At 41.0% G+C, this 25,705-nt stretch overlaps 1 protein-coding gene across 4 annotated transcripts in view; it reads right to left on the reverse strand.

The window, feature by feature from the left end:
• The window catches only part of Hivep2 (human immunodeficiency virus type I enhancer binding protein 2), a 194,829-nt gene that overhangs the window by 13,000 nt on the left and 156,124 nt on the right, over window positions 1–25,705 (reverse strand). For all 4 annotated transcript variants that reach the window (XM_004628548.3, XM_023712167.1, XM_023712169.1 and 1 more), the window contains exons 3-7: window positions 18,547–18,641; window positions 13,921–13,965; window positions 7,740–13,299; window positions 6,633–6,787; window positions 2,765–2,940 (exon numbers count right to left, since the gene is read on the reverse strand). In XM_004628548.3, the coding sequence (XP_004628605.1) occupies window positions 2,765–2,940; window positions 6,633–6,787; window positions 7,740–12,917 (5,509 nt within the window). In that variant the 5' untranslated portion in view covers window positions 12,918–13,299; window positions 13,921–13,965; window positions 18,547–18,641. The remainder of the gene's footprint in view (window positions 1–2,764; window positions 2,941–6,632; window positions 6,788–7,739; window positions 13,300–13,920; window positions 13,966–18,546; window positions 18,642–25,705) is intronic.

Consider the following 25,705-nt stretch of genomic DNA (forward strand, 5'->3'; position numbering starts at 1 on the left):
TCAGACACACATGTATAAATATTTCTTTGTTCCTTTGGTGTGAGAAACTGAAAGTGAAAATAAAATAAGGACCAAACTGTATAATAAGTATAGTGAAACAGGAAGTAATGATTCAAAGAGAGGAACTAAGACCAGATGAGGGGGAAAGGAAAGAAGGAAAAAAAAAATGATAAAAGTAGGATAAAATGAAAACAAAGCCTTGTAAATGAAGAGAGGAAGAAGGGTTGAAGGGATGGGAGGGGATTGGTAAAAATCCAGGGAACAGGATATATCATATATAGGTACAAATTCTCTATGATGAGAGTGATCATTGTGTATACTTAAATTGCACCAATAAACTTACAAAAAGATAATAATATGGCCATTTTCGCCAAAGTGAAAGGCTCCTTCTTCTACACTGATCCCTAATCTCTTCTGGCAAGCCACTCATAAGCATGCACACTGCTGCTCATTATTTCTCTTTTATTACCCTTTACTTACTCCTTACATGCCTATGAATTTTATGTGCTACTTTGATACCTCGAAAAAGAAATATTTTCAGGCCTCCGCTGCTCTTATTTATCAAAACTTATACCTATATTTTTAAAGAGTTCAAAAAGGTTACAGATATATCAATTCTTATATCTATATGTTGATGGAAATCATGTGACCTGCCAGGGTGCAAAGACACCACAAATGAGTACACGTGTGGAAGTATGGGAGGAGCCTCTGCAGTCGATCTCTGTATCCATGAGCTTCACATCTGTGGGATTAACCACGTGAACATCCAAAATACATAAATAACAAAATCATCTCTACATTGAAGGGGTACAGAATTTTTTTCTTGTCATTCCCTAAACAATATAACAGAATAACAATTTACACTGTACTAAGTATTATAATTAAGCTAGACATGATTAAAAAGTACCCAAGGGGATGTAGCTGAGTTTTATGCAAATGCAACAAATTTTATATAAGAGATCTGAGCATGCTTGGGTTGGGTGGCTAGGGGATTCCTAGAAGGAACTCCCTAAAGACGCTAAAGGATGACTACATTTAGATTTCAGTATGTGTTTCTTTTCCTGTGTTTTTATCTCCATCCACTCCAAGGAAGCAGTTCTGTCCAAGCTAGGCAAATCCTGGCTTTACTGTGTGGCAGTCATGAGCTTCAGAAGTAGTGGATTAAGACAGCAAGAGAGAAAAGGAGCAGCAGGGAGTGGGACAGGCAAAAGGGACAGTCCTAGGAGGGCACTGCATCTATGCAGGGTCCATATGTGGGACAATAAGCCTTTTAGCTAGAGGCAAAGACTGCTGGAGTTTCCCAGCATGCTTTGCTCACTATAAGATTCTCAGATATTTGTACCTTCCCCAAAAGAGTGACAAAGAAACTCCATTAAGGACCAAACGTAAATTATCCCTCCTGGAATTCCAGGATGATGGTTCAGAACCAGATTTGATTTTTTTTTTTTTTATATCTAGAAATGTTTTTTCTCTTCATCTGGCTTTTCACACAACTATACTATACTGGCAGCAAATCCATATGCTAAGCAAAGACATATCCTTTGTAATGACCAGTGAGACTGCACCGTGTCTTAAAATCAAAGTCTTTATTTTATTCTCTCTTGAGAATCTCTCAGGAAAGTTCTACATAAAAGGATTCATTATGCAAAGGTGGATGGTATTTAAAGGACCTTATGTTGTTTCTTTTGAAGTGCAAATGAATATACTCCCTCTCCCTTTTTTGGCTTCAAAGGAGACATAGCTGTTATGTAAGTACTTTTTAATAAAGAAGAAACAGATATGTGCAAATGCTACACATCTACACCCTGTCAAACCAACACAATTCTGAATTTGGGACTACAAGACAAAATAGGTATGCATTTCCAGAACAAGCAATATTTTATTGCATAGGAAACAAATCTGAGTATTCGAGCGGATTACTTGATATGCAAATTCAAAGGTAATACACTGGAAATGATGTGAAGCTGGTGAAAAGACGTCTACAGTAGCCATCAGCTCTAATGTAAAACATATTTCTGTGCACAACAGTCAACCCTTAATTTATAATTGTCTGCATTTTGAGAACTGAGTTTATGAATAGTTTCATGACTGAAGTGACTTTCTACCTGCTTTTAGCAGGTACATTTATTTAAAAAAATACAATCTACCTGCTAAAAACAATATTTTTTTCTAACGATGGAATATTATTGGAAGGCAAGTCCTTGTTCTATGAGATTAAGAGTTGTGGCCTAGGGTAAGAAGTTGTCTCTGTGCTGATAAATACACAGAACAGAAGCTATCAAATTTCTATGCATAATTAATGCAGCTGTGGATGGAGGGGCCCACCTGGGAGTCTGTGCATCTCTACATTATTTATAATCTTGAAACTGACCACAGGCACATGTTTTCTTCCAAGCTGCGGCTTTGCTTTTTGACTGCCACTGCATGCACTGGGTCTCTGCAGGATTTCAGTACTGGTGCAAAGAGTATCCAGACAGCATAACATTTCCAGCATGCACTAATAGCTATCCAGGCAATTCTTAGCCACTTCCTTTGGAGTCAAGGGGCCTGGCTCTGTGTCTATAGCTCTTAATTAGTCATAAAAGGAGCCTCACAGTCTCATATACATCCTCTGATCACTGACACAAAGGAGAAAATATGTCTCATAGAGTCATATTTTCACAAACAAAACCATCTAATTGTTGATGTTACAATTTAGTATTCACAATCCTCAACAGCTGTAAGAAAAAGTTTCCCTCTCAAAAACAAAATATCAGACATGTACCTTTCGTTTTGAAGGCAAAGTTGCATAACTTGCATACGTAAGGCCGAACATCAGTGTGAGTGCGTATGTGTTTTTTGAGCATGCTTGGCTTCTTACAGCGAATACCACATTCTTCACAAATATACTTCCCACGTCCACGTCCTCTGACATATACATAATCTTCATTTGATTTATACCTATTTACAAAAGCGAGAGCCCATTCGTTGTGTTTGCAAATACTCTTAGCACATCACATATCAACCGTATTTCAGTAAAGGCTATGAAATTCGCACAGTAAATCCCTGGAAGAACTAAATAACAATCCATGCTCCAAACAAAATGTAATTCTACACGGAATTCCAAATGGAGTTGGCTATGCTGTTCGGTGAAGACTGACAGACTACAGGTAAAAAGATGATCCAACAGACTTAGCGAGGCCACAAAGAGCTGCAGCCTTGGGCCTCACTTCTTCAGGATTCTGGTGCTACTTCCAATCTAGGGACAGCCGAAAAGCATACGAACATAATAGAACCATGTGCACATGCCCCTCTACATTTGCTAAAATAAGTGTAACTGATAATAGAATTCTGCCTTGCAAGTCTCCACTCTATTTTTACAATTCTGGCACAAGAGTGCCTCAGAAATTTCTGCCTTGCACAGACTCAGCGCAGCTCACCGACTGTTGCCTGCAGATTTGATCTGCTCTTCCCGCGGACCAGGGACTTGAGCTAACAGGGAGTCCAAATTTCAACCATTTCTTGTAGGTATTGTTGCGTAATGAAAACGAGAGATTCTATTTTCAATATAGTTTGCATTTGTTTCCAGAAGGATTTCACAGCAAGGTTGGGAAGGTTAGCTGAGGTCATGTAGTTTAATCAAATGGATAGATGAACAAAGTCTCCAATATTTACTTCGATAATCAATGAAAGAAAACCTGCCCAGTGCCCTACCATCTCATTTTGTCTGGTATACAATGACATATGATGTATCATACAGTATAGTAAGATTCTACTAAATAATTCAGTGAATATCATTATCTCTTAAATCCTACCTAGGCTAGAATTATGGGGTCTAATGTCAGTATGGCAAGATTTTCCTTTTAAGAGGGCATTATTTCCAAAGGTAAACTGACATGAAAATGCCTTCTTAACCAGACTTGTGTAAAAAAAAAAAAAAAAAAAATATATATATATATATATATATATAGCCTTTTACAATCAAAAAAGACTGCAAATTTCTCCAATCTATACTACCTGTACACCAAACGAAGTACAAGTTCAACTTAACTGTCCAATCTACTGAAGGATTCTTAAGAAACTTCATCCACATATATTCAAGTGCTAACTTCATTTTGGATGCTAGTTAATCTTGGTATGTACTACTTTTTGGTCCTTACCAATTAAGGTGAGAGTTAAATAGAGTGAAAAATACAAATAATCAATTGTACATGTCCTTTGATCCTTTGAAATTTCCATTTCAACTTACTCTGCATGAGCAGTTGGAAGCTTATCTATCTCACACTGTCATTTGTAATGCAGCAGAACAAAGCCTCCAGATGGGACATCCCCTCACCTTTCAGCTTCCCTACTGTCTGGACCTAAATGGAAGAAACCCTCAAGGGACAGACAGTAAAACAGTTTTTGCAGAATGCCATTTTCTGCAGGAGAAGATGCTTTGTGCTTACTACAGCCCATCACTCTAGTTGAGGAGAAATACATTTTATATTCAAATAATGTAACCTATTTTCAATATCTTCGCAGATATCTAGCTCTCAGAATGAAAAACAGTATACTTCTGTATAAACAGTACTTTGTATTAGAAAACCCTGTACAAATAAAATCTTTACCATGTTATAATTCTATAGACCCATGATTCTACTTGATACTTGATGTGTTTTGAAAAAACATAAAGGAAAAATATGTTTCAATTATTAAACCTATCAATTAGCTGACATAAGGAACATATACACTTACAATCTAGCCTGGGTCAGCTAGATAGCTCAGCGGACTAAAGGGCCTGCGTAGGCAGTGCTCAGCGGTCAGGGTTCAATCCCAGGCACGCTGACACAGGGATGGAGACTGGGCGTGGTGGCACCTGTAAGCCCAGCGCTTGGGAGGCTGAAAACAGGAGGATCACTACGAGTCCGGTCTACGTAGTGAGAGCCTGTAGACCCTGTACCAAATACATAAAACTAAAATAAAATAAAAATCTAGCCAGACCTTAAGAAAACATTTTGCAACCTACAGATAAGAAGCGAGAACATCCATCTGAAATGGAGCCTGACCACCACCAGGCAGAGTCTGGTTCACACGGTAAAAAAATGATGGAGATATAGCCTGTTACATGGGGAGCAAAAGGGAGGAGAAAATGAAATAGGGGTACAGTTCTTCTGGATCTTCAAACACAGCACTAAAATGTTCACATACGCTTTTCCACTTGTGTCCTTCATTAGGAGAGATGGGGTCCCCAAAGCATACAGTAACCGTGAGGGCCTCGCTAATCTAGAGGCACAAGTGCACTGCTCTGAAGAAGGCTGCTGAATGGAAGAGGAGTGATTCAGTCCCAGGGACCGCTCAGTTTCTGAGGAAACATAAAATCTGTATTTCTCTTGTTTGTGTTAAAAGACGAGGGATGTCCAAAAATATTGAGACAGTTTCATGTCTTCATTCGACTGCGGTTTTAGTGGTGAAAGCACAAGACATCCAAACTAGCAAAACTACACGAGACATTGGTACAGCATCTCACTCACTGAATACCCAACATGTTATGGTCCAACAACTAGCATCACACTGTCCTTCAAGTATCACTGGAATGAATTCATGTTCATGAAAACATGTAAATCCCAAAAACATGGTTAATGTGCTTTACAATGTTTTGAACTGAAAGTGTAAGTCCAGACTGCGCTGGCTGCCAGACACCTGTAATCATAGTACTCTGGGAAGTAGAAGTGGAGATCACAATGTTGAGCCCTGCCTGTGCGACTTAGTGAGACCCTGTCTGAAAATGGTGGGGAGGGGCTGTGATGTGGCCTACTGGAAACGCACTAGGCTCAACCCCCAGTACCACAAATGCACAAAACAACAAACAAGCACAGGCAGGTCTGAGCGTTTCCTTTCGTGGGACTGGACCGCAGATACTGATCTACCAAAATCTGAAATTAGATCATTATACATATATATGTGCATTTTAAAAAACTGATACAGATAACAAAATAATTCAAGCTTATTAGCTGATTTTCAATGGCTCGGAATTTCACATTTAAAAATAAATTTTTGATCTTTTATTCTATTTATATTTTTACTATTTTCCTTTTTGGTACAGGGAATTGAACTCAGGGCAGAGGAGACAAAAGAGATGTAAAAATGCAACTCAGTGCAGCATCCTGATTCAGTTCCTGGCACAGAATGAGGATATTTATATATCCTAAATGGCATGCAAGTGTGCCATTTAGGTAATAAAAAAAAGAAAGCAAATTAACTAGTTCCTAGGATTACATATGAGTTTTCATGATTTGATTTTTGTAAGCACAGCATAAAAATAGGTCCTCTAGTGACACAGAAAGATGCCCACAGAAAATACCAAAATGAACAAACTTAAATGACCTCATAAGCTCGCTAACTTAGTAGATTTCACACGAAATTCAAGGTGTAAAAATTTAAGGCAGAGGCCCGAACCACACACATCAGTGGCATTTTCCTTCAGATCAAGTCCTGAAAGCAAAGCCTTGAACTCCTTCCGTATTACTCAGCAGACTTCAGAAATGTGATTAGGAAAGAAATTTCCTTGACGCTCCCATCCCAACCATAGTATTCTATCCTTGCAGACATTCAGGAGCATTTACTTCGACTTATAGGTTGTACACTTTACATTTGCATTTATGTTTCCTTACCCTCCTTCAAAGATTTTAATTCGGATCGGCTCAGTTTGTTTGGATCCAATATCTTTCTCTCCGTGAATCTCTCCTTTCCCTCTTTCTTTTAAGATATTTCCCACTAATTTCCTTTCTAGTTTGCTGCCAAACAAAAAGGACCCATCCGGTTTCATCTGTAGGACAAAAGGAGAAAATTATTTTGCCTGCTTTTTTTAGGAAAAAGAAATCTACTCTTCCATCCATCTCTGCAAATTAGCTTAAACTCTGTGCTACAAGGCCATGGACTGGTTATAAAAAATAAGTGACATCAGTGACAAAATTAGAAAAGAATAAAGCTTCTACAGAATCAATCCTTATTTACATGTACTCAGTGAGCTTTGACTTCATACAACACAAATGAAGACTCGTTTTGAAGTAGCAATTAGGACAATCTTGACAAAGGACATCATCTAAACAGCCACCAAAGGGAAAAGAGTAACATAAGGGAAAGCATAATTTTTAAATCCTCTTTTCCATTAATTAATTTAGCAAAAATTACAAAATGCTCTTTGTTAATATTTTTACATGTAAGGCATTCATCGCTCATGTAGGAACAAACAAGCAGGAAACCTGGAAAAGGAAGTTTTGGAAGAGATACAGAGAAAGCAAAAGTTAGGGGAAAGGGCTGTCAGCGGGAGGTAGCCCTCCAACATCTGCCGACTTCATTTCTGACACCCTTTGTACCTCCTTTCTGATCTGCCTTTTTCAGAATCCACTCCCTGTTGTGTCTTTTTCTTATAGCCCTATCTCACAGTCTCCAGAATTTTTCATATCAAAAATAAAGTAGATCTGTCAAGTTACTAACATGGTCAGAAGAGATGGCCATATGCTTGAATTAGTCCCAGTGGGAGAATTTCACGGCCCCTGGAGAAAGACACTATAATTTGCAGGGTCTTTCCCTAGGACCTTGAGAACTAAGCACAATCACTGGCTTTCCCACCTGTGGGTAAGACCAGTGCCACGGTGGACTCCCCCATTCTGACCTTAATTTTACTAGCGTGACTCAGAACTTCTACCCTTCACCATGCAGTACACTCAGCAATCCTATCCACAACACACAGTGCTTTCTAAAACAGTATCTGTTACCTGTGTGAACTGCTTCCAAGCACTGGATGACGTGAGCTTGCCGGTTCCAGGCCTATGCATAGCAGCCAGAGTATAAATTTCTGCAGTGATTTTTTGCTTGGATCTCAGAAGGGCCAGTGTGGTCTTGGTGTTCAATCCTGATGGGTTTGGGTTACAGGAACTAATGCACCATGAAGCATAAACCGATGATTTGAAGGTGGCCTGCTGCACAAAATTGGGTTTTGTATAATTCAAGAAGCACCAACTCACAGTAGTTGTTGTTCGCAGACTGGGGAACTGAAGAATCTGCTGGAAATCTGCCATGTCCGTGAAAAGAAGAGTGGAGTTTGCCTTGTTTCCGCCAGGGCTGGAGGCCATGTGGACCAGCATGCCAACGGGCAGCTTCCGGCCCTTGCCATCCTCTTCCGGCTGACTGTCTCCTGCAGGCAGTGAAGAACTTTGAGGACTCATGCTCATGTCTGATGCTGTCTCATCGATGTCTAATTCATCTGAAGAATCTTTGCTTTCACTGGCCTTCTTCCCTGGAGGGGGCGCCCTGGCACCAGAAAGCATCTCTTTGCTGGGTGGGAATGGCTCTCTCGAGGCCCCACTGACAGAGGGGTGGTCTTGAGATGAGGAGGGTGACAGAGAGGAGAAGGAAGATGACCTTGACTGCAAACCATCCTTTGGCTCAGAAGCACAGCCTTGCCGAACCAACTGGGGTTTCTGGGGGCGGGACAGGTCTTTCTTAATGTCTGAGTTGGTAAGCTCCACAGCACTGAGCTCCTCAACAATCTGCCCATACATCTTCTCTTCTTTGACCCGCTTCTGCTGCTTTGTTTCCATGAAGAGCTCCAGGCTGCTGGCTGGAGAAAGCATTCGCTTGCTGCCTCCAAGGGAGGCAACGCTGTCTGAGGTGGAAGGTAAGCATAAGGGGATGGTGGATTCTAAGCCAAGGGGCAAGGTCTGAGGTACTTTCCAAAGGGGGTATTTTTCCAAGTCTGTGTGCTGCCCGAGGACCTGGGCAATGTTAAATCCTATCCCTTGCATGGCTGCATTGGTTACCAGTGTTTTCTGGGTCATATTCTCATCAACTTTGCATATGACAATGGCGGGGCTGTTCTGCCCAAGTATCTGGGAAATGCTTGTGTACATGACACTTCCGTAGGACGGAACATGTGTCTGGATCCGAACAGGAACCACCGTTCCCGGTAGTGATTGCAAAGGCCCGGCATCTGCAGAGGCAAAATCTTCTTGAAGAATCTGCTCTGAGGGAGTTTCAGTCAACTTGCTGCTTGGGTCCACTGGGAATTTCGGAGGAAGGCTCTTTGAGTGTAGCCCTGATGTTCCTGAATAACATGGGTAAGTTTGCTCTTTTGCATGTGCATAGTCAGCAGATTTCTTTCCAGCATGTTCTGCAGCGTGCTCTACAGGATAGCCAGAATGCATCTCTGCCTGGAAAGAAGGTTTGCTGTAGCTCTTCTGAGGGTGCTGAGCAAAGGGATGAGGGAAATGCGCCTGCCACCAGGGAGGCTGCTGGGCTGGTAAATGAACCATACAGACAGTAGGATACTGAAACTGAAACAAAGCATTCTGGATGGGAGAAAATGGAATTGCTTCCTGGTGTGGAAATAAGTGTGGTTGTTCAGATAAGTGCTTGCTTGTCAAATAAGATGCTGGTTGCATCAAAGGATTTCTCAAAGATTCCTGACTGTCCATGTGCATGATCTGGGGCTGGGCTAGATGCAGGGGCCCTGAACTCAGCGGGGCACAAGGCCCCACCCCTGGCTTGCCTGGGTCATCTGCCGGCAGAGGCGGAAGCACAGAGGACTGGCTGTGGAGCCAGGGGGCCCTGAAGCCTGCATGGAGCTGCTCCATGTGCTCTTGCTTCACACTCGGGTCCACACCAGGCTCACTCTGGGCAACCTCTGGGGAGCCGCTGAAGGAAGCCTGCCGCACCAGAAAGCATTTCTTCCTCTCCCGGGATGGTGAGAGCGCTGAGGCTGATGCCGCTGCCATGGGAGCATGGGACAGATTCCCATAATCAAAAGATTTGCTCCGAATTTCTGGAACTTCTGTCGGTTGTGGACAAGGCATCTGCTCGGAGGAACAGCGTCTCATCTCCTTTTGGTGGTGATGGCCCGGGACAGACAAGGAATATGAACCGGCAGGGACAGTCAAAAACTCCGAATGCTTCCCCAGCTCGTCCTGCTTGGGAGGTGCAGTAAGCTTAATGGTTTCTTCTCTTTCAAAAGACATTGAGAAGCTAGAGCTGTGGGACAAGTTGCTCTCTTGGCTGGGACTGCGGGAGAGGCCTGTGCCTGTGGATTCGAAGCTGGACTCCCCGGAGGAGTGCTCCATATCTGCAAGCCGTAAGCGCTTCTTTTTGGGCGGCAGCTTCTCTGCTGGGAGCTGAGAAAGGGTCTCGCTTCTCTGGGGCCACTGGAATTCCTCCACAGGCTTTTCTGGTTCTTTGCTCTGGGCACCCTTCTCTTTCTCTGGTTTATCAGGCTCCTCCGTGACGCGAATCTCGGGAACCTGAATGTTGTGCTGTCGCACCAGCCGAGGCTGTGCGTGAGACGGCTGCTGCGGTACCTGCGGGGACAAAGCTGGTTTCCCTCCACTGTCTGCATTTTCTCCACTAGGAGCCCACTCTGGGCTCACCGGGGCTTCCGAAATCTCACTGTCACACGTCTCAGAGGGTGACGGGGCTTTATCTTGTGTACCAGCCATGAGTTCAGCTGACTCAGACCTTTCAAAAGAATTGGGTCGGCTCAGCGAGTTTGTGTGCTGAATCACAGAAATCACATTTCCAGGAGGTTTCCTACCGACCATGTCTGACATCTTATCAGAATCAGTGGTGGAAGCTGACTCCTCTGACCCCAGAGAAGGACTTCCGGACTGAAGCTGGGGTCGGCCTGAGTCAAAGCGCTCGGCGTGACCATGAAAAGTATTCTCAAGTCCAGCCATGGCAAATCCACCTCTTCCTCCTTCCTGCATCTGCAGTTTGGGGTCATAATCTGCAGCCATCATGCTCATGGGAGTGCTGACACCGCCACCGCAGACCATGGGGGTGTCCTCCTCATCTCCGACACTCTTTTCTTTCCGACGTTTCCTGTTTTCGCATGTGGTTCCAAACAAGGTTGGCACTCCCTGCAATGGCACCGCAGGATCCATAAAATATTCTCCTCCGTGTTTTAAGGAACTTAAACAGGAAATGTCCCGATAGCTTTGCTTTGGTGTTTCAGAGTCTTCCCACTTCTTATAGGGCTTCCGGCAGACATCATAGTCATAGCCAATCCTCTCCCCTGGAATCCCTTTCTTTTCCTTCAAGGATGAGCTGGCAAGACTCCTGGACATCCTGCCGGCGTGCTCAGCCTCCATGTGCCCCTCTTGGACCGACGGCAGCTCGAAGGCTGCCTGCCTTCTTAGCATTCGCTGAGGGGGCATGCCTACGGTGCCTGGGTAGAACACATCATCGGACCCTGTCATCCTTTCATCAAATGAGTGGCTTCCTCTTAGAGAGGGAGGAATACTTAAATTCGTTGCTGAAGAAGTTGGCATTGAGTTGCTTCTTGTAAGGGGAGAAGAGTCCACAGGTGCTTCTAGGAGAATTGGATTACTGCCTGGGAAACTTGTTGGATAAAGTTTTCCTTCACTCCTGACAGACGATGGTATAGCCGGAGGTTGCCTGAAATCACTGTTGAATTTAGCGGACCTCAAAATGCTTGTTTGACTAGGGTCCACCTCGCCCTTGCCTGGGATCAGCTGTGTGGCAGGATCCTCAAACATCTTGACATCTAACCTGGTGTTTACGTGAGGTAATGGATCCATGACCCCCTTCTTCCCCAAGGTGGCCCGCTCCTGACCCGTGGGCGTAACACTGAGGGCATTCCTCGGACTGAGCCGGCAGTACTTTCCAAAGATGATTTCTTCGTAAGACTTTGCATTTGTGTTAGGGGGGCTTATTTGCTGCTCTGCACTTTCTGAGCGAGAAAAGTAACCTGAATCAGTGCTTCCTTTACTGTGAGGACTCAGAAGATTGAGAGATGGCTCAGAATCCTGTCCTTTTTTCTCCGACAGTCTTAGTGCAAGTTTCTGTTTAACGGTGTGTGAGTCATCAGCCTTAGTATTTAAAGACGGATTTGGTAGCATATCAGAGCCAATATACTGAGAGCTTTCATTGGGGAGGGGAATCCCACTTTTGGGGATAATCAAAATCGGCACCTTCATTGGGCCGCCTAAGGATTCTTCCAAAGACCCGTGGTAGCCACCTCTACTGGCAATATCCAATGGGATGGGTGGGCCAGGGCTCATCTTGTCAGAAGTCTCAGCAAATAAAGAGCTCTCCTCATCAGTATCTGTACTCTGTTCACCATCTGAATGAATTTCTGCTTCTACATCAATAAAACCGGCCTCTAGGTCCAATTTAGACACAGCTGACTCTGTGAAAGGTACTAATCCTGCCTTAATTGCATGGGCATGTGACTTCCTGTGCTTGTACAAATTGCTCTTTGTCTTGAAAGAGAAACCACAAGGTATACATGGATACGGCCGCTCACCAGTATGGGACCTGATGTGTTTCTTCAGAACACTTGGTTTGGCACACGCCCTGCTACAGTAGGGACAAATGTACTTGCCGGGCTTTTTGGGTTTGTGTTCTTTCTTGTGAGCATCTTCTGCCTGTTCGATACTTTTCTGGGAGTATTGGCTATAAGCAGGGTTCAGACTTGAAATCTTCTTTCTAGGATAACCACCGCTGTGGCCATGTAGAGGAAAAGGAAATAAGTCCTCGGAGGCAACCGGTGGCAAAGGGCCAGGGAATAGCCAGGGAGGGCCTTCTAGACTCTGATGTGGCTTGTTGCTGTGCATGACCCCCTGTGGCAACGAGTGCTGAGGGAAGGACAGTGAGTGTTGGCATGAGTAGGGACTTGGGCGGTGCAGTGGATATTGCTTCTCTGAGACCGGCTGCACCACTTCGGCAGGCGAGGGCAGCTTCCCAGAAGCAAACAGTTGTGCTGAGGCCGGGTTTCCGATTTGCTCAGGATCTATTTGTGGTTGCCGCTGTCCTTCCTGACTGCCAAAAGTGCTCATCTTTACAACAGTTGATTGCTCCTGCCTCCATCTGCCCGATGAGTTATCAGTTTCTCCAGACCTTGAGGTAGCTTTTTGTCCTAGAGCTGTGTCCCCGGTGTCCATTTTCTTATGCAAGGTCTCAAGTGCTAGTTTGCCTGAAAGCCGTGCAGACTATTCATGGAGTGTCTCTAAGGCTGTGCTCTCCAGAGCTCAGGCGCGCCCATATTCTGGGGCGTCTGCAAACCTGCTGATTGTCCCTTCTCTCTGGAGCCTTCCGCGCCCACGCTGTAGTCAACGGGCATTCGCCAGAAATGTCCTTGGACCAGGTTATAACACAGTTCTCTCCATCACTGAAAAGTCCATCTGAAAGCGAAGTGCAAATCTACAATTTCTTATGGCATTTGAGTATTTTCAACTGGGTTGAAAGTGGGGTGATGAAATAAGAGAAGTCTGGCCCATCAACTACAGCAAAGTTTAATTGCCAATTTCACTAAGATAAAGTGACCTGAAGGAAGAGAAAACATAGCGATTGTCATAACAGTCATCAACTAAGAAAACAAAGCCAATTCTAAATTATCAGTCTCAAGCTGAATAAATTAAAAATTGGCTTGCAGTCCAAGAAAATTTCATAGCTATTACATTAATTCCAGTGAAAAGGTATTAATTTCAAACAGAATTATATAAAGAGATGTATTTTACAGCTTAATATAAACTATATATTTATATATAACATTACATAACAAAATCTATATTAATGTAAAATATGAATATAAAAGACATGCATATAGAGCACATGATTTATAACATATTAATATAAATATTTTATATAACATTAATACAATACACAGACATTTTATAACTTAAAAATCGTGACTAATAGAGTTAGATCAAGAATAGAAGGATAAAAGAGCATCACAGACTGCTGGGGAAGGTAAAAGACTGCATCTAAACAACAGTTGTAAGGGGCTGGGCCAGGGAGAAGGCTCGGCGCAAGGGCCTGAGTTCAATCCCCAGTTAGGCAAAAAAACAAAAACAAACAAACAAACAAACAAAAAACAGTCGTAAGGGTTTCAAAATATGGAAAACAAAGCCTACGCCAGCAACGGTTTAAATATGAAATGATCACCTGAATGGTTGAGAGTTCTCACAGGCATGATTGTCTTGATGCTTCCTATGTACAAAACAAATGTAGTTAGGATAAGCCATTCCATTCCATATACACACACATAGATACACAGATACTTGCATGCATCACATCCATTAGGCTGCTCCTGCTGAGAACACAACTGGAGCTCATGACAAACTGTGTTCCTTCGCTGTCTGAAAACCATTACTTCTAATGAAATTAGGAGCTTCACAAGTGAAAATCATTCCCCATCCTTTGGTTGACACAAAGGATATAATTTTGCATAATACATAAACTTCAAGTGAACTAAGAAAAGACCATTTTGTAACAAAAAGACTGCCATAATAAAATAAATTATTAAACAGACTATAGTGTTTTCATTTAGCAATGAGGTAATACTTTCATAAATCAGACACTTAACTCATGTTTGACAACTATAAATTAAAACCATCACACCACAACTAGACACAAATCTTACTATAGACATAACATACAGTAGATGTACCAAATAAAATTCAAAACCAACACTTTTTATATTGAAGTAAAAGATGAAGAACTACTTATGTAAAACTCAAAAGCAGATATTTAATGGCCAGAACAAAATTTACCTAGAACATAAAGTTAAACTGTTCTGATGTTTCACTTTTAGGACAAGGAGGCCAACTGGAAACAGTCATGTCTACTTTTTATTTTTAAAAAATCAATTCTGCTATGATTAACATGGAATCATCCCTATTCCAACATCATTTACACTAAAACCTCAGTTATCAAATGGCTCCAGCCTTGATCTTTCTACCATTCCAACTGTGAAGTTTTTTTTTAAAAAAAATCTGTCCTATGTTCATAACTTTGCTCGATAGTGGAACTGAACATCAGACTTGAAGAAACCTGTAGGGGCTGAGTGAGCCTCGTGTCATGTCTCTCTGTGGACACACAGGGGCGGCTTCAGGCTAAGTAGCTCTTGCCCAGCCAACATCTAGTGCTTGTGTTAGTGCATGAAAACATTTGACACTGTATTTTTATTCCCTTATGCTTTGAGTAAAGAGTACTGCAACCATGGCTCCAAAGAAAGTTGCAGATAGCAGCAGTCAGTAATGCTAAGGGCAAAGCTGTGAGAACCATGAGAGGGTTAAAAAAGAAATCACTGAGAGATGTGTTAATGTCTTGGAAAAATGAATTTGAATGTGTAATTTGGGGTCTCGGAGCCAATTATTTGGTTTTCCATTATTTCTTATGGGAAAAATACATTCAGTTCTCAAGCTCTTCGGTGTTCAAACACTACTTTGAAATGAAATGAGTTTGACAACTAAGGTATCACTGCATTATCCTGGTTTTTCAAGATTTAAAATTGGATCTCTATTAAAAACACAGTAACTCAATTATGCAAATAGCTTCTGTCAGGAAAATCTCTTCCTCTGGATGTAGGAAACAGGTAGACTTTCCTAGGCAAGTGATGTCCTCCTGTTCAGGTCTTCAGAAATTGCAGATCCTGCTTCTCAGACCTGAACCTTTTGGGAAGGTTGCTCCAGAGCTGCCACAGCACAGGGACCCCTCTGACCCATGCTCCTCTAAACACAGAACCAATGTTTTCCCTGCAGTACAAGGCTAGGGAGCTGGCTATCTTTTTTGTTTCACATAAAACTTTGATATTAGATTTCAAACATACTTGAGGACATATTACTCTAACACTCTCCTTGAGGAAGGTTTAACTAACTGTCACCCATTAAAAAAATCACTTCTCTTTGGGCCAGGAAGATAGCTCAGTGGTCTAAGCACCTCCCTGGCAAGTGCAAGGACCCGGACTTGATCCCTTGTACTTCATGCCAGGCCACCATGCCAGCCACCAAAACCAGTCGTGGTGGCATGCACCTGTAATCCCAATGCTGGTAAGGCTGAGACAGAAGGATCACTACAAGTTTGAGCTGCATAGGGAGACCCTGAACCTTTCAATAAATAAATAAATAAAAGTTTAAAAATATTATAAAAATCACTTCCCTTCTTGGAGTTTCTCAGGCATATACAGAAACATAGGAGGGAGAAGGGAGGAACGATGAGTCTTTTGGGAGTTTAGTGATTGTACTCATGAACAACTAAAAATTGTGGACTTTTATTAATTGCTTGTCTATCACTGCTTTGGTTTAGAAATTAAAAAGAAAAATTTGCAGTGGAAACGATCTGTACATTACATCCATTACTTCCTGTGGTACATCTTTTTCTTTAAACTCAAACAGGATTTGGGATTGTTAAGTCTTAACTGAGGAAAGGAAACTCACTGAGCAAACCATAAGGCTTTAGGAATTTAATCCAAAGTTTAGTTTTCTAAAAATGATATTGGTACTAAGTGATGCGATTCTTCAAAAAAATGACATACATCGTTGAGCTTGTATTTTATCACCAAAATATGCAAGAATTTTCACAGATCAAAAAATATTCTTGTAACTATATTAGAGAATCTACATTCCATGATTATTGAGTCTAGGAAAATTATTTGCACTTCATATTACAAATCATCAAATGTATTAATGTATATATTCCACAACTTCTGTTTAACTATCTTGATGTAGATCTACTTAGAGCCATAAGGATCTACAGTAATGTGATTAATTACAGCTATTTTACTTCTTTATGATCACGCAGATGCTATTTGTTTCTCAGAATCTTTAACAGTGTGTTAAAATTAAATTCCAGTATTTTACCAATCAATACATATGTTTACAAATGGAGTATGAGAGGAATCCTCCTATGAAAACAGCTAGTTATCATTTTCACAGGGATTTCTTTTTATGGTAACCAAAACCATGCAAAGTCATTTGGGGCTCCCCTTGCCAACAAAGGAGCCGTATTCCAAGTACAGTTTCACATTCGCTTCTCAAATCTTCCCTAACACTTTCAGTACTAGGAGGATAAAGCTCAGAGGATATGACAAGAGTCTCCGCGGATGGTGCCACAGCTCCTAAGCACGCTCCAGTCCGCGAAGATAGGTACGGTCCAGCAGGCTCATGACACTTCTCAGAGGAGGCAATATGGGAAAAGATAGTCCCCTCTGTGTGACCATTTCAGAGATAATGGAACAAAAGAGAAGCAGAAGAAGAGAAAATGGTGACTACAGGGAGGAGATGCCAGCTTTCTAGAAGCCTGTATTCACCTTTGGCCACCCTTCAGAGGCCCGCTCAAGTAACTCTGCACCCAATTAAATCCTTTCCTCAGATCCCCAAAGAAAAGGCCTAGAAACAGCTTCCTGCAAAGAGCCCCTCTGAGGTCTCCTCAGGCTAACTGCTGGGTGGGACTGACAGCCAGACAGTGAGTGCTGCTATGTGTGTGAAAAACACCTACAGTATCCAAGGCTGTCCTTCTGAGATCTTCTGCACAGAAAAACATGATTTTAGGGGGACGAATCTAACCCAGGACATTAATCATTGCTTGATGGGTGGCAAAAGTCAAGTGAGCATTAAATAGTAACATCCTATATCATAACAGAATGAAATGACTAGAAACAAACACTGCTTCTCTGTTTCCAGTAATTTAATAGCATGACATTTTTTTAAATTAAAAGTTATTTTGTCTTTTTTTTTTTTTTTAGCATCTCATGGCATTTCACTTACAAACAAAATATATGTCTGATGAGAGTACTATCATATAAAATTTTAGATGTGAACTCCATGTTTTTTTTTTTTTTTTTAAATGCGTTGGCTCCATTAATAGCTTTAGAAACCCAGTGCATGTCAGAGCACCCCAGCTTCAATGCCAGGGAGCATGACCCTCTCTTCCAAGTGCTGCTCAGAAGCACATGCTCAGAGGGTGCCGGAGGAGGGGAAAGGACTCACCAGAAAAGCGTGACCAGTGCCAGAGGCCAGCTGAATACAGACTCATTTCCACAGGATGATTTTAAAAGGGAACTTTCCTGAGAGCCAAATTTATTATAAATACTTCTCTTAGTAAAAAAATTCCCATAACAACCTCAGTCCTTCCTCAAATGAGCAAGCTGCCAATATGAGAACACTATAGACTATATTACTTTTTGCATAATACTGTACATTGTATATGAAACCCTGCTAAGCAGTTCTGACAAATTTCGGAGGAAACTAAAACTATTGGAGCACTCAGCCTCTAACTTGACATCCACACAATCTAATTTGCTATTTGAAGCCCAATGAAAACCGAACTGTATTTTTCCATGTGGGATCTGGGATACAAATGCCACTGTAGATATCTGGGGAGTTTGTACATATAGGCGAGACAGTTATAACTTAGCTTTGATTACAGCATGTGGTTTTCAATATTTTGACATAATTTTTTCAACTTTTTACAAAGAAGATTTCCCTTTTCCAAGGGCCTCTTTCCTCATGATATAGCAAATGTTCCTGCTGTAAGGATTAGTATGGATTTACTTAGCAGAATTTCCATGGAAATAAACTTGGCTGAAATTTTCTCCCATGAAGTTATCTCACAGAGGTCGAGACAAAAATTGGCCTATTATGAGAGGAAGAAAGCTTTCACAACACTTTTCTCTCAAAATAGAATTCTCATCATTCCTTCCCTGACTGGATGAGCTCCTGTTAGGACAAAACTGCTTTGCAAGTTAAATGCAAAAACAATGGGAGAAGATAATGAATTTTAGGTATTAACCTGTTATCCTCACATCAGACTTCATCACAACCGTCTTGGTTTCCTAAGGTAGCCCTGGTTCTCTTCACAGGAACTCATGCACAACTTCTGGGAATCTAGAGGAGGAACAAGAAAATTTAAACGATGATGACTGATGGTGCCCGTAGCGAATTTAATAGCACGCCTACTCTTCACCCACAGGAACCGCTGGCCATTAGGAAAGAAATCTACGACTGGCTCATTCAAGCAGCATTTCCCTTTTTATTTATTTTTTTTTTTAAATTTTCTTTTATACAAAAGGTATTTAATCCATCTCTAAGTGTTACCAAAATTTTAACACTGTTTCGTATTTCTCAAAAATCCAAGTCCAAAGTCTCATCTGAGATTTAAGGCAAATGTTTAGCTGTGATCCTCTGCACAAATAAAAATAAAGTTGAACTTCTCTAATATCAAAAGCAAAGATAAAGCTTGCCATTCCAAAAGGCACAAATAGGTGGATACAGGAGTTAATGTTTTCCATGCTGGATATTGGACTTGATTTGCACATGCCTTTGTATCCACCTATTTGTCCCTTTTTAAACTGAAGGGAAATGTTTCTTTCTTTGAACATAGTATAAATCTTTATTCAAACACTTGCTTTCATATGCGTAACAGGGAGAGGGGAGATCATTACGAAAATAATAAGAGTTGAACTGCAGTGCCTTGGAACCAGGACTTCAGCCCCTGCGCTCAGGGCTGCCACTCCCCTCGAGCTGTGATTCCCACCAAACTGCTGCTGGAGAACTGGCCACTAAACTTTGCAGTGCGATTCTCAGATAACCTTGCAGCAAATGCTTTTTTTAGCAGTTATGCTCTGTGCTAAAATTAATTTCTGAGCAAAGAACACAAACCCAACCGAAGTAAAAATCTGGAGTTCTCGCAGACTCTGGGAAGTCATGAGGGAGGGGACTTTTTCAAAATTAATATCTATTCAGACTTGATCCAAAGAAATGCATGGAAGAGCAAACAGTGTGATCCAAACAGATTTAGCAACCAAGCCTCTTACGGTGGTTCAGCTGTTTGGAGAAAAGTAGAAAATATTGCTATATTATTCAGAGATAGTTCCTCTGTATTTTGCTATTTTTTTAAAAAAATTATTCTTTCTTTCTAACAAACTACTTCAAGCCTCTCATGAGAAGAACACATGCACTAAGGAATGTGCCTTCCCTCACTTTGCACAAGCTTTCCAAGTTCAGAAAGGTAGTAGTGAGCCTTCGTTCTCCATCTTCTGCACGGCACTACAGCAGGACTTCAGGACACCCTATGTGCTTCAAGACATGAATCATCACAAGTAAGTAGGCCCACTCAGTTCCTCAAAAGACACAAAAGGTACAAAAATAGCTTGTGCAACTGAAGCAAGAATCACGTCAGTAACCAGATGAATGTGGGTGGCCAGATAAGATTCTATTACTGCAAAGGGCAAATTATTAAGTAAACACTACATTTATTTTCTTTTTAAAATGTTGTTCTTCTTGCCTGAAATCAACCACCTGTAGCACTCAAAGTGACACCTGACAAACTCTACCTTTGCAAAATTGAAAGTTCAGATGACAAAGAACATGATTGATTACATGACCAGAACAGTAGTAGCATCTAAAAAGGAAAAGATAATGTTGTATCAGACATTCACCTGTACCTATATGCCTGTATCTTAACACACTAAGTATCTATCTCTCTTACTTTCAAAAAAGTGCTTTAAAAGTATGTCTTGGTAATATGACCTAAGCTAAAGTAGAACCTGGCATGTCTCAGAAAAGAAAGAATAAATCACGAAGCTATTTTATACTCCAAGCAAAATTTACTCAGGACATAAATGGCCAAGATTCTACAGATTCAGCTATTTACAGAGAACAAAATCTTGCGATATTCAGTGACTACCTATGACTGGTAATCCCATAGTTACTGCATTCACAGGGAAGAACAAAGAGGAGAGCTTAATTCCCAGAGGCCAGGACCCACAGGGAATCACTCCTACCAACACTCCCCCTCCCCCATGAGCTGTGGCAGGGCAACATTCTTGGTTCTGACCCTGCTTTCCACTCTTACTTCCTAAGACATGTGCCATTGCAACTGGAAACATGCCTCTCGTGACGTGCACATGCACGCGCTTGAAATTTTACGACGACAGAAGATCCTTGCCCACCCAAAAAGGGTGTTCAGAGATTGGCTCATGGTGACAACTCATGATCTCTTTTCCTTATAGAAATGTCCAGATACTTAGTATAATTTTAAAGGGAAAATCTATGTGATACTAATATGAAAGACACGGCATTGATTTGAAGGTTTTTCTCCAAATCATTTTCTTGCAAAATGGAATCAATAGTTACCTTTGTGAAGGAGGTGATTATAATTCCTATTAAAATGAAGACATAAAAACATCACCTCAGACAATTTTTCCATTAATTTTAAGTGAGGTTTTGTGCCAGTTTCTTCTTCAAAAGGAAACCCTTTTTCTTTTTCTTTTGCAGCACCAGGATCAAACTTGGGGCCCTGTGCTTGCAAGGCAGACTGTTAGGCCGCTGAGCTACCTCTCTGGCCCAAACAGCTCTTGATAATGTGACATGGCATGTTTATGTTCCCTAAAATACAGTGGTTCACACGGGAGACAATGTAATAAAAGAAAAGAATGTCATTTCACTAACTTTACTTTTAGACTATCAGATTCATAAACATTACTAGGTAATGAAATCTTGCTATTTAATAAAACTAACAAGTTTTCAGAAACACTGTTAGCAAATCTTGTTCAAGATTCTCAAGTTACTTAAAATGTATTTTCTAAATAGGATGTGAAAATTATCTTTTACTTTATCAAGTTCAGGCTGATTTCTCTGTCCACTTCAAGTTAACGCAGGAGAGGCTTGGATATAGTTTACATCCCCCCCTCCCCCTGCTTGTCTGTAACACTGATTCTTTTTTTTTGGTAGTACCAGGGATTGAACTCAGGACCAGGTAAACGCTTATTCTACTGATGTATTTTCCCAGGACCTGTAACACTGATTCTATTCCAATCATTTTTCAGCCTTTCTACTCTTTTTTTTTTTTTTTTTTTTTTTTTGCGGAGCTGGGGATTGAACTCAGGCCCCTGAGATTGCCAGGCAAGCACTCGTTCAACTGAGCTATCTCCCCAGCCTCACTCTTTCTAGTCTTAGGAGAAAAAAAATCCTTAGCATTCAATATTATTGACCTGATTGTCGGTAGGAGTCTTCTTACTCTTCCAAATCAAGCTGTGGTTTACTACAGCTCTTAGATTAATTTTTCAAGAAGATAAGGTTCTAAGGGACACCTCTTGCTACCAGCCATCAGCGCTGCTTTTTCCTGAGGCTAAACAAACATATGCTAGTACTTGTACTTGTCCAAACTATGGTCCACTTTTATCTTTGCTCATTTTTAAGATATTATAAAAATATTTTAAAGTAGGTATATATAGTAGTTAAATAAGTAGTTACACATATGTATATGTTATGTTTTATATGTAGGCCAAAACTATTCTCCTTTGTTATTTATTTATTTTTTGGCAGTACCAGGGATCGAACTTGGGACCTTGAACTTGCCGGGCAGGTGCTAATGCCGCTGAGCTATCTCCGCGGCCCTATTCTTAGTAACAACAAGAAAAGGTTAAAAAAAATAGCGGTCTCTAGGGTGGGCATATGACATACCTGCCTGCCAGGATAACCCTTATACTGTAGGTGGCAACTGTCAGCATTAAAAATAATCATTATTTACATAAACTAGATGAAAAAAACCGAGTCATGGACAGAACCCATGTGCCTATTTATCTCAATGGGGAAAAAAGTTTAAGCATGAAAAGTTTAAAGGAATGAACACTAGGCTTCGTCCTCTGAAGGACTGTACTTTAATTTCACAGTGGGGAGTAAAAAGGATTCACTATAGTGGCTACCAACGGAGGAGGGAAGAGAAACCAGTGTTCAAAACACTACCGTCAATTTCTCAAGCTTTCTGAAGAGAAATACCTTCCTCCTCAAAAAAGAGAAAAAAAAGACTCAGATGGTCCACTGTTCCACTTTGGAGTGGCAAGAAAAGAGGATGTCAGAAGGTGCTAAAGAAGGCAGGTGAAGAGAGCTATAGGCTGGAATCAAACACACACACACACACACACACACACACACACACACACACACACACACGGACCAGCCTAGTAATTATGCACTTAGATTTTTAGAGGAGTTTCAATATGAAGGTGAAGGTTGAAGTTGAGTTTTGAAAATAAAGGAGAAGATAAGGTTAGAATGAGTTGTTCAGAAATAGAAAAACAGTAATTCTGGAACGTATGACAACCTATTACCAAGAAAATGCAGAAAGTCTGGGAAAGTCAAGAGGGTGCCTGGGAAGAGGGACTCCTCTCGAGTTCTGCCAGGAAGCAGCCACATGTTAACCCCAAGTAGCCTACTGTATCTTTTGACTAGAGTCTCGGTTCTAGAAATGACAATGCACACGTATTATGGAAACTTCATATTGTACACAACACGTGTGCATAATTATTACTTGCCAACTTAAAAATAAATGTAGGGGCTGGTGATGTGGTTTGGTGACAGAATGTCTTCCTACCTCCAGGCTTGATCCCAATCCATTATTGAAAAAACAAATTCCAGAGTTACCTTTGGTTTACTGTTGTTCTTTGGGAGCACAGAAGACAAAACAAGATGTAAAATGAAACTATTAAAAACAAAACAAAAAACCAAGTACATATGTGTTAGTAACTCTCAGTTGAATTTTCTTACTTAGGTTTCTATTTTGTGACACTTCCAGATATTTATTGATGATTTCTTGTATGCCAGTGAAAGAGCCAAGTTTACAAGATACAAAATGGAAAGAACACAACAGACATGAGTTCAGAGCCTTAAGAGGAAGAAGTGTGAACAGACCATTACGGCAGATGTTTTGATATAAATATAAACATAATACAAAGGGTGAACCCAATCCAGTGAATTATGAAAGACTTCTCAGAGGCAAGTCCACTGAGCCAGGTTTTTATAGAAAATTATGCATGCTAATAGGCCAAACCAGACAGTTTTCAACATTAGCTTTACAGATAAATGTACTTGTCAGATGAAAGAAAAAAATACAGGGCTCTGTCCTTCCATTACTCTGTGATTGTGTGTTCTTCTTCAGGGTCATGGAATTTGGGGTTCACCAAGGTGCTTAGGGAATTAAGTGTTCTAGGTAGTACAACCTGTGTTTAGGTAAAGAATATGAAGACGTGAAGATAAGTATTTTTGTTTTAACATCTGCCAGTGATTATATTCCTTTAAAGTACATTGGCCTTCTCTTTGAGTTAATTACAGTGAATAAACACAATTTAATTTTTCCTGGATGACTCAGAATCGGATAGTGTCCTGTAGCCATCAGTCCATACCCTAGATGTGCGTTTCTGGTACTGGCTGTGCCAATGTTCCCACATGCATCCTTAAACACATGTTGTGTTTTCCAAGGTCATCATTATGACTTTGGTATCAAGTAAGTCATGTATCTGGCAGGTTTGTCTTAGAAGCAAATGAGTAGATGTAAACTTCTGTCACCATCTAATTTTTGAGCTTATTTTCATTTATATGGGGAGTATTTGATGATTTGAAAGGATTTCAAAAATCACTGAATTCATCAGTAAAGTAATAGATGAAAATGGTGAGATGAGAGAAGTCCACAGTGTTGCCTAGGGACTCCTAGCCCACTATGATGGTGCTGGCCGACAGTGTAGGTTTTCAAGGCTTAGAGCCCTTGCCTTGCCACTACTCATACATTTTCCCTTTACTGAAAGTCTGTTTGTCTGGCTTTATCACAGGAACCAAATGCATGAGTAAAAGAATGAAACCTGAAAAACAAATGCTCTTGACCTTTGAAAGAGCGAAGACATTTATAAAATCTGTACTTCAAAGTTAAGTCAGTCAGGGAGACAGAGCACAACTGTAGCTAAAAACGAATGCCTCCTTGAACTGTTCACAACTGTTCCCAGAAAAAAATAAAATAAAGAAATAAATATAATAAATAAATGCATGAAAATTTTAATTCTTTCAACAGGAGTAAATGTTATCAAAATTAAGCGTCCACATACACAATTTCTATAAATGGCACATTATTTCATATCTCAAACAAATCTATTACTAAATTCAGTCATTTCTCAGCACCAGCTGTTTTCTGTTATTAAGCTTATCATGCAAAACCTTCAAATTAAATATTTTAAGTATGTTCATGAGATTATCATCCTAAAGCAAGGGGAGTCCCTCTGCCCACAGTCACTGGGGGTAGGCGTCTTGTTCCCTAACTCCAAAGTCTCCCTGTGGAGGCTCTGGAGACAGGATGATCGTGTTTCCATGAGTGTCTCCACAGAATGGTACACGGTACATTGACCAAAGAGCAGAGCCAAGTGGACTATGCTCTCTTGTTTGTTTCATTTGTAGTTTTTGTTGATTCTGGAGAAAGAACCCAGGGTCTCATGACATATGAGGCAAGCTCTCTGCTTCATCTTTTCCTTTTTTCTTTTCTTATCCTTTCAAATTCCTCTGTCCTATCCCCAATTATGATAGGTAAATAACTACTCAACTAAGCAGTCTTCAATATTTACTGTCTAGCTAAATATCTGCAGATATAGGGCTAACGAGAGGGGATTTATTTGAGTATTACATTACAAGGAGAGCTGTGACAGAACAAGGCCAGACTCCAATGTATTTTCTCTCAAGCTTTATCTTTTACTGTGCCTAAGTTTATTATTTGATTTCTCCTAGCATATGTTGTGATCCTTTCTTCCATTTTGTTTTATACTTGAGTTTGCCAAGACTAGCATAAAGATTAGTATTAATTTTGGACTAAGTAAAGGAAGAGAGTAAAGAATGCACTATAAGGGGCCAGCCAGATAGCTCAGTGCATTAAAGTGCCTGCTTAGGCGGATTCGGGGGCCAGGAGGTCGATCCCTGGCCTGCCATGCTGGCCCCGCCCCTGGACACACTGAGCAGTTAAGAGTGGGTGTGGTGGCACACGCCTATAATCCTAGAGCTTGGGAAGCTGAAAACAGGAGGATCACTACGAGTCAGATCCATGTAGTGAGACCCTGTAGAACCTGTTCTAAATACAGAAGAAGAAGAAAAAGGAGGAGAAGAAGAAAAAGAAGGAGAAGAAGATGGAGGAGGAG

The sequence above is a fragment of the Octodon degus genome, unplaced genomic scaffold (assembly GCF_000260255.1).
Source record: "Octodon degus isolate 3935 unplaced genomic scaffold, OctDeg1.0 scaffold00024, whole genome shotgun sequence".
NCBI lineage: Eukaryota > Metazoa > Chordata > Mammalia > Rodentia > Octodontidae > Octodon > Octodon degus.